At 36.2% G+C, this 10,818-nt stretch overlaps 1 protein-coding gene across 1 annotated transcript in view; it reads right to left on the reverse strand.

Moving 5' to 3' along the window:
• The window catches only part of LOC139449818 (uncharacterized), a 63,533-nt gene extending 53,601 nt beyond the window's left edge, over positions 1 to 9,932 (reverse strand). Inside the window, exon 1 of the mRNA XM_071231359.1 lies at positions 9,866 to 9,932. Within this exon, the coding sequence (XP_071087460.1) occupies positions 9,866 to 9,932 (67 nt within the window). The remainder of the gene's footprint in view (positions 1 to 9,865) is intronic.
• Positions 9,933 to 10,818: the final 886 nt, after the last annotated feature.

Here is a 10,818-nt window from a genome sequence, read left to right on the forward strand (position 1 = left end):
GATGATAAGATCTGCATTGTTCCCCATAGACAAAAATCTTGATAGACCTTCTATATAAACAAATTGATAAATGTTTTTTTGGACATTCTTCTAAAGGAATTGTTGTACACAGGATGAGCTCCGCCCCAGAACATATTCCCAGAATCAATTTATTTCTGATAAAAAAAGATGGTAAATATCATTATACGTGGATAAAGAGTTTAAGCAGGCTATTATGCGATCAAACAAAACAAGCAGGAAAGAAATATTTCTGTGAAAGATGCCTGTATGGGTACAGCAGACAAGAAGTGCATAAAGAAGACTGCAGAGGTGTTGGACACACTGCTATCAGGATTGATATGCCTGAAGAGGGAAAAAATATACTAAAATTTGAACATTATTGTAATCAAATGCCAGTACCGAACATAATTTACACTGATTTCGAAGCACTTACCTATAGAAAATACCGACCGAAACATAGTTTTATGTACAAAACTCAAGAACATATTCCTTGTGGGTTTGGATATATAGTTGTAAGGTATGATGGGAAAACAAACCCGCCCATGATTTACAGAGGTCCCGATGCAGCGGGAAAGTTCCTAGAATATCTACACAACGAAGAGAGAATAATCAGAAAATATTTATCACAAAAGAAACTCATGTGTATGACAAAGGATGATTGGAGTCCCCCAAAAAGGGGCAGACTGAAGTGTCAAAATGAAAATAAATGCGACAAAACCAATTTCATAATCATGAGAATTATCTGCTAAAGGGAGAGTCCGTTGTACAATTCAAACTACATCATGGGCATCTGATTATGAATCACTATCAACAAGTGATGATACCAGGTGAAAAGAGGCGCATCAGCAAACTGTCGTATGTAAATACAAGAACAACTGTATAACTATATATGACTCGCTACGAAACAAAACGTAAGGCACAAACATGGTACATTCTACCCGAACGTTTTGATATAGTTAGTATTCTCCGACAGGTGACATTGCCTTAAATGGTAAAGGTAACGTTCTGTCAAAGTTCTTTAAGCTGTCTTTCTCTTACAACCCAGACCGGCTGTTTCACAATGCCTGCGGAATCACAAGGTGTTCTAATGTCACAATCTTTCGACAAACGGCAGATCCTGGGTCAGTTCGTCAGATTCGCAATTGCGTTGAACCCATGGGGACCTGGAAAAAGTTCGAGTTATCCATGGTTCGGGACATTAGGAGAATTGAGGCTTAAAGAGGCACTGATCTAACGCCATTCCCCGGACTGGTTGTTGCCTTTGTTATTGTTTTTCCCCGTGAGTACCAGGATGAGACGCAACGCAACTGAGCGTGACCAGAGACTGGGCTACCGTCTGCAAGGACAGCTAAAAATACTTGGAGGCTGGAGGCAATATTTGTTTTACGCATTTTGGAACACTGATTGGTTAACTGTGATCGAAAAAGATTTCGACAAAGGGCGCATGTTAATCAATTTCTTCAGCCTTAACAAACAGACAAAAAGAACGGCGGAGCTCATCGGATGTCGTCATTTGGAAATACCCCAGATGGTTATAGTTTTAAAATAAAAAAAAGGATCCATGCAGTGAAATCATTTTTGGATTTCGGATTGCGTCGATAATACGATTACTACTCCCTAGTTGTCATCCCCATTTTCTTCTATAACCCTACACTTGCGTATTTGTCGTCATTCACTTGATGCCCAGTTAATGAATTTATTACAGGTACAATTAGCGGTAGCACCACTTAGATTACCTGACAAAGGTTCCCATTTGGCATTTATTGTGTCTGGGGTAATAATTCAATCTAAATCCAGGTTTGAAGTGAGGTGAAATGTGTGTTATGTAATATGCACATGACAGACCAGCAAGAGGTGACTGATCAGTTGATTTACTTTTTTTGTAAATCAACGGATCGTTCCTAGTCATCAAAGGATTAACAGAAAATACGTTGATTGATAAATCGCTGTTATCTTGCACGGTGGATATGTCAAAAGTGAGTGTTTACATGTCAAGGTTTACTAAAACAAAGGGAATACACTCATATCATGGCGTGAAGTGCCGATGTAAAAACAACATACTTTGTTCAAAGTGTTAACTGATAATACGTGGATTGATTGCTCATGGTTATCTATCACTCAATGGATTTTTTAGGAACCGTGGACGTTATGAAAATAGTTGTCTAGTGGGCTTTTTTAGCCGACCCTTTAGACTTGACACCTATGTGAAACCCCTGAAACAATCTAAGTGATTAGTTGAGATACGAACACGGGTTATATTATCCCGAAACGATATATATCTTTTAAAATAATTGATTGTTACAGAGACACGTGACATCGAAAAAGTTTCTTTGTACACCTGCAGACAAGTGGGATATTGTTCCTTTGTGTGGATATTCACGGATACATTCCTCGAACAAGGAAGCTGCCTAAAATCTATACACATAAATTTGGAATGTTGTAATTATGGTATTTGCATTTTGTTTTCCTTCATTTGCTGTAGCATTGAACCGATTCGTTCTTGTTCCCCTACGTCTTGGTTGGGAAATTCTTAAATGCGCGATAGACTTTGTTTTCACAAGTCTTTTCCTTTGTAAGCTGTATATATAAACGTCAATTTGTAAAATGTGATTCTCTCAGGCAATTTATAAAATGTGTAAATATTTCAGTCATTTTGACTGAAAAATCTGTCCAGATTGACTAAAATCGATTAAGACGATCAAAAGGGCCTAAAAACATCACAACAGATTATTATGTAGGATTAGATGCCAAACAACATAGAAATGTTCTTTTCAACGTAACATTTTCAGTTTCTTGGTGATGACATTAAACATCAAAATGGTTGGAATTCGTTATCATAATAATACAGATGGAAATGTTTTTTCAGTCACTTTGTAAAATAACTGAATATTGAGGCGTTTATTAAATTATAAAATGTTACACATTTTGACTGTAAAAAAATATACACACTATAAAAAAAAAGCAATGCTCAGGTGAAATATTTACTTTGTGTTGCAAGTAAAAATAGTGTAAACGAAAATCGCAAAATTACCAAGCAAGTGACTTATCAAAACTTTGTCACCATTACCAAAGCTACCCACAAATATACCTACATTTCCTTATTATCTCGAAAACTGTATTTCATTTTGTTGATCAATGTGACCACACACCCTTATTACTACCTGTAAAATTGACTAATGCGCTTACGAATGGCGCAGCAGAGGTAGTGAACTAGTCTAGATTTCTGCCATACATCCGGATACTAACTGGGAAAAAACAATAACAAAGGCAACAACCGGTCCCTGGAATTGCTTTAGATCAGTGCCCCTTTAATTTGGGTACTTGGGTACTAGGATTACGACACAACCAAGTTCGACATAACAAGGTTCGACTGTATTTATAAACACTGTTAATGTCAACCCTAAAACTAAACAGTTATCCGCTAATAATGATATGTTTCATGCAAAGTAATACACTTTGGCTTAAAGGCTTTTACAAGGTTTCAAGGTAACGATCGTTCTAGTTATTGGTGCATTGAATGATTTCGTTTGTTTTTTACCTGAGCTTCCAACAGCCAAATATGCATTTTGAAGCAACAATAAAGATAAGTGAGTGAGTTCGGTTTAACGCCGCTTTAACATTATTCCAGTTATTTCGCGGCGTTTCAGCTTAATGTGCGAGGAAAGCCCGAAGTGATGCAGATCTGAGACGTTTACAACTTCGGTGAAATCCACGCGCACGGGTATGGTGCTGACAAACCTAAAAGTATAATCGGGGCGAAATGGGGATTCGAACCCACAATCATAGATTTCTTGTGTTCCCAAAGGTCGCAACTCTGCACAGCTAATTGCGGCGCCTTAGACGACGGGGCCATCCATGCCCCTAATAAATATAATATTAACTTGCCATGCAACAAGAACAAACCAGGTAGCATTATATACGCAAAGAAAAAAGTTAAGCAGACCCTAATATATTTCATTATTGTTTGGTCCCAATATTAGTAGCAGTCATGAAAGATATAATTACTGCAAGAATTAGGTTTTCTCGAGATGATGTAATCAGTTATGCGTGAAGACTGTTCACGTGTCATGCATGGTATGCCCGTCCAGCATGCGGGTATATCTAAAAGCAGTATATCTAAACGTTAAAATTGCATTCTTAAGCTCGCTTTTAAACAGTTATTCCATGACATTGTGTGACCATGGCACAAAGGCGATTATCAAGCGCCAGATGATGGCAAATAATCGGCATGCATAACGCAGGAATGTCTTGTAATGCCATTGGTCGGAATTTGGGGTGTCATCACACTGTCGTAAGCCGTTTAGTCTGGAAACATGCCCAGAGTGGTGATGTATAGCACCGTCCCAGATCCGGAAGACCTCCTGTGGCGACATATCGCGAGGACAGGGACGTTCTTCGTCTCATACGCCGAGAACCGTTTTTTAAAAGTACACGTCGGAAACAGCTGTGGTTTTAACACCTGAACCGCCAGGAACCGACTAAAAGCAGCAGGACAGGGCTAGACGAGTCATAAGGCGTCCAATCACAACTCACCAATATCTTCTTTATTTGTTGTTAAATGTTTGTTCTATCCGATGACATTGGTATCGCACAGCTCCTGTGGTCAGCCATCCCATGCCATGATTTTTGCCATTTGTCATAGTTCAGAAATAGGGGTGTGCTTTACTATTTTCTTTATGTATAGTTACATACCAAGTGTGTGTTTGGCCAACAGTCTGTTTAAAAGATAACTGAGGATTTAAAAAGTATTTAACGGAGGTTGGAAGGTATGTTAAGTGTAACGGGCATTTAACCAACCGCTAAAGACATCCATGCTTCCAGAAACAACATAATCATTTCGTTTAATTAACACTGACGTAACTGCTTCTTAAGAGTTAACCAGCGTTGAACAACCCTCGCCCCTGTGCTACTACATAACCCAAACGAAGCTGTGTTTTGTGCACATTGTTATAGAATATAGAATTGAAGGTTTTATTCTAGAAACAATCAAGTACTTTGACTCTGTATTCAGCATAGTGCAAAACTAACGTTACTCATACTATCAATCACTATACTGACTTTTTTCAAGCTGCCGTAATACAGCTGGAGTACTGCTTAGTGCTATAATAATTTACAAACAACCATAATATCTAAATGGGTGGGGGATATCGATAACTATTTCTTCTGGTTGCCTGTCCCTCTCATTGTCCTAGTTGAGATGATTTAATGACAATATTCTTCCTGACAAACATTACCAAAGCAATTCGACACACACACACACACACACACGCACGCACGCACGCACGCACGCACGCACGCACGCACGCACGCACGCACGCACGCACGCACGCACGCACGCACGCACGCACGCACGCACGCACGCACGCACGCACGCACGCACACACACAAATACGTTGATATCAAAATATTTATCAGTTCCTGAAAAACGTTTAATAGGTTACTTGTAGCTCTTAACGTTGATTGTTACAATGAGCTGTAAAAAAGGATAGGTTTTTTGTAGCACCATTTCCAGATACAAACATCAATTCGTCTTACTGTACATGGCAGTGTGGTGACACGTTTGTCGAGGTAATGGACGTACATATGTGTCAGTAAGGCAAACCCTGCTAACCTTTCATACATGTTTGTAAAGCCTTACTATTGATTTTTTTCACACTTCGCTACCTCCGGTTTGAAAGCGAGGCTTGGAGAGCAGAAGGTGAAGGCTGGATAGCACATGAAACACATGGAGATGTCAACAAGGCACGCAATCGGGACAAACTGACAATTTAACCATCCCGGTACATTTGTCGTAAGTATTGAACATTATTCTTATTTTTATCATTGACAAACTATTCTACTGTTATCTGGTCTCCTTACCGATATAAATTTGAGTCGGGCCGTTCTGTTATGGATTCAATTTAAAATATCCATGTCCACCTGGTAACTCCCAGTGCAGTTTATGGTAGCGGAACAGACTTAATGCAAATGCTACAGAGATCTTGATAATTCATTGTTTACGCACCATTAAGCCAAACTATTTATTGTGAGTTTAAATAACTTTGTGTGTTGTATTTGAAGTCGAAATATTGACCTTTTGACCAAATCTAGATATATGTCTGAAACTAACTAAATTGATATGTTGATATAATGTATCAAATTGTAACCTACTGAGAATTTACAATCGTAACAAATCAGAATTTTGCATCAGTTGCGTATTTGATGAAAATTATAATGGACTCAAATGCATTCCAATAAATTATTAGATTAGATCTTCTTGTGCTGTTGTGATTGTGAACAGTTGTTATTTTGATTGTCAATGTTGACAGATTAGATAGCATGAGGTGTAATATTTCAACTGAATTATAACATAAAGGGTGTGTAAATATTTGAAGAAAAGTACAGTTTGATCTGCAATTTTGTGAACAATATTTCTACCAAAATGATATTTACTTTACTGTACCAAATTAATCATGTCATGAAATGAACAAAACCCCAACTAATTAATGGCCAGTAAATGTTCAATCTACATGTGATTTTTATATAATTTATAGAAACAGATAACACTTTAACAGTTTGTATTCAAATATTTCAAATGCATAAATTGGTATTGACATTACTATAAACTTAAAGTATAAACAGAATTATTTTTAATTCCTATGCGTATTGCAATCATAACTCATTTATTCCCTTTGTTTAATTGTAAAACCCATCTGGTTTTATGTCCACAAACATGTTTTGAAACTTTTAAAACAAAATGATTTCTTTTGTGAAAGCAATTGCCATGCATTATTGATTATTAATCATATCAATTTATATGTAAGAATAAAGCTGTGCTTACTGTGTCATTTTGCAAAAATTATATTGTTATGATGTAATATTTTACTATTGTTAACAATCTTTAGAACTTTAGTTTATATCAATCAAGTCAAGTGGTGTGATAATTTTGATAATTATTATAATTCAATCAAAACGAGAAATAAAAAAATAAATAAATACATATAAATTTTCCATGTCAAATAACGATGATAGCATGAACCTATCTCATCTTGTGATCTGACAAAGTTAATATTTTCAAGTCAAGATATAAACTTTAGTAAACCACAAGAAGAGATAAACATTTCATTTGACAAAATAATTTCAAGTCTTATATTTTCTTTGTGATCTTCATGACCTTACTCAGAGAACCATAGTGTCAATGAGGCAGACTGACTGTAGGTGTGACAAAACGTGATATTTCACCTGATTATAATAAGAATCTTATTTATTTCACTCTAGCGAAAGTATGTTTTCAGCATGGTCAGACTAAACAAAGTATTTCATTATTAAATACATAATACAAATATCAAAACGTGTTTCATTAAAACTAGAGTGAATTTCTGTGTGACATTGATATAAAGAACTGTAGTACACTGTCATTAAATTGATGCATCTGTTGAGTTTACTGTTTACACAGAATATACTGTTTGAGTTTTAGACATATCAGATGAATTGATGCCTTCAAGATTGTTCTAAAGGAGCATGTAATGTTACACACTGTGATTAATTTCCTTAAATTTCTCTATTTCAGGAGAATGCTGTTTTCTAAATAAGCAATAGTTTGAGAGAAGGTGAATATGCATTGTTTATAATTTTGTGTATTGAAGGAGAAATATTATTACAATATTATTGAATTATACATTTCAGGCCAGCGAGTCAACAGAATGAAGTACTAGTATCCGGTGGCGGATGTCTGGAGGAGCTTTCTACTGACAGTAACACACTGGTTACAATGTGCGTCCTGTCAAAGGACGAGGAAGTGAAAAGCCATATTCATTCAATTAACAAATGTGCTTCCTGTCACATTTCACCTAAATAGGACGAGGAAGTGAAAAGCCTTATTCACTCACAAAACAATATGGCCAATATTTATCAGACACTGAATCAGACACAGACATTATTTTCTCCTGGAATTTAATTAGGTGCTTTTGACTGACAAAGACACCCGGTCCATGTTAAGTTTTGAAAACTTATATTGTGAGAAATAAAGACATGAAAAGTTTGTTTTGTTTTTCTTTGTTAAATAGAAATCCAGATTGTTCTATCAACATAATTTGTACATTTATAATTTATCTGTACTCATATCTGATCAAGACATTTTAAAACTATTCAGGATAAATGTATTAGTAGCTTCCTTTGATATACAATTACCTATCATCATACAGGATTAGGCGAGGGTGTTCAAGAAGTTGGTGGTTGTATCAATTCTTATATTTCTTCAATTTCATGCATTATTTATATTTATCAAATTTAGTTTCCCTTTAACTTATTTCAAACAGTTAACACATTATTACTTTCGTCGTGCACGGTGCAATCTCAATCGGCAATAATCAGTAAAGTAAGTGATGTTTGAAGAACAAGTAAAGTATCATCTGTCATTGTACACACTGAATAGAGTTATCGCCCCTTCTGAATATTTATTTTGACACACGAATTATTTTGTGAACCAATCTAATTAAAATCAGATCTTAGTTTTCGCTACCGCTAAACAAAGATCTGATGACATCCCATCACGGGTCACGTCAGAACGACCTTTCACGAATTTTGACCGACCAGTGAAATGACTGACAAGAATTGACAATAGGCAATCAGAAGGCAGCTTTCTAAAGCTTTACGACAGTAGTTTCAAACTGGCGACTACGCTTCGAAACATATTTTGACGTATTTTCGATTAAAAAAATTACAACTGATAAGAAGAACACTCTGGAATGGCTCATAGATGGCCTAGATTGTATGGTTATAATCATAAAACCCGTAACTGTTGTTCGGAATACCCCGTGTTAAATATTTCGTGGTTGCATGATTAGAAAACACATTCTGATTGTCACTTTCATGATCTGCTAAGCGATGCTCTGATTGGTTGGATGAAAGGTCGTTCTGACGTGACGCTTAATGGGATGTCCTCAGATCTTCGTTTAGCTATAACGAGAACAAAGATCTGATTTTAATGAGATTGTTTGTGAACTAATTTCATTTACATCGTAATATGTTAAGATGAAAATCATAGCAGAAAAAGTGTCTTTTGTCAACTGGACTCATGGCAAAACGATAGTGCGTTGTGCAGCAAACACCACTATGAAACGTGAAATAAACATGATCAACGATCTCGAGTTCGCCAAGCCACGCATTGACAAGCAAATTTGCAAAAGTACACTGACTTGTTTCATGTTATGCGGTTCATTTACGATACAAAACATTGAATGTACTGTCACATTGTACCTATATGCCGACGAGGTTTTGATAAAACAATCTATTTCTGAAATACGTATCTCGAAATGCACCTTTCGATTCACTTCCAGGATCCTGACAGCAAAATGCTAATTCCAGTGTATTACAGGCATATTTTAGTTGGACCTCATGATTAAATGTGAAATATCTTCTGTATTAGATACAGAGGATGCCATTTTTTGTTTGTTTGAATGTCCATCAGTGAAATGCACAACATGTTGTCTGTTCCCTATGAGCTATGCTCTCCTAGCCTCGTTTTCGATACAAGATGGCGAAAGTATGAAAAAGGTCAATACATATTTGTCAAAGATAATTAAACAATAGACATGTTAAGTATCCATTCGGAAAAATCTTGTAGTGTGAGTATTAGATACTTGAGTATCATAGTTTGTCCCACTGGGAATTTGAATTTAGTGACACGTTTGTCGACGGTTAAACCTTGTACACATACATGTATCAGCTAAGGCAAACCTCTGCGTACCTTTCATACATGTGAGTCCTTACTATACAAAGCGCTACCTGTGTTATTAATATGTGTGTCATATACATATTTTCCAAAGATAGCTAAATAAGTGTCATGTTAATTACCCACAAGTTCAAATGTCGTAGCGTTACCTACCCAGCATGAGTTGAATACACCACCCTGACACAGCCGCAGTAAGTATCAACCACCTCACGCCCGCCATGTTTGTGAACCAGGAAGTTTTAACATTAAAATGATTTCTGGACAAGGCTGAAAGGGAAGCTGGTTGATTTTCAATTGACTTCAAAATACGTACATACATTTTTTATCTTTATTTGGAGCTTCCATTCCACCTTTACAATTCTTACTATCATGTCATCATATCTCTTATACATGGTAAACAAAACCGTATACACTCTTTCGACAAGTGCATACAGTCACATATATAGGCAGTATTTCTAATATTAACACACCGTGTGTGTTTCGCAGTATAGTATCCTCGGATGTTCAGGCGTAACAGAAATCTCTCCTCTCTCAACAAGGAAAAGGCAAAAGTTTATTCACCACACACCATCTCGCAACAGGTTAACCTCATTATTCCCGCCATGTACAGGGACAAGGAAGTACAACATTATAGCAAAATGGGATCCATGGTAAATTGAAGTTGTTGAGTGTGAATATTGCTATAAAACCATAGAATATAACGCAACGATAAAACCTTGATTCTATTTTAAGGTAAAAATGAACAAAATAAGAGCAAAACCCTTGCAAGTTTTATTGATGCAAATTCACTTGTTCATAAATAACAACAGATGGTTGGCATAGTTTAAAATTTGATGGACCAGTTAAAGTTAACATAGCGGATATAATACTTGCACTTAAAAAGGAATCATTGCTGTATGAACATAGGGTAAACAGCAAACAACACACATTCCTCCGATGTGACACTAACTTATAAACAAATGCCCTCAGACTGAGAGGAAAGAACACATCATTATACATATATGGTGCCATTACAAAAGTGAGCGTTTACTGATTGTTTGGAACATATTCTACATCAAAGTTCGTTTTATTTAATTGTTTTAGAGGATGTTACTATGAACGGACAT

The sequence above is a fragment of the Haliotis cracherodii genome, unplaced genomic scaffold, assembly GCF_022045235.1.
Source record: "Haliotis cracherodii isolate W230 unplaced genomic scaffold, xgHalCrac1.p SCAF_8, whole genome shotgun sequence".
Taxonomy (NCBI): Eukaryota; Metazoa; Mollusca; class Gastropoda; order Lepetellida; family Haliotidae; genus Haliotis; species Haliotis cracherodii.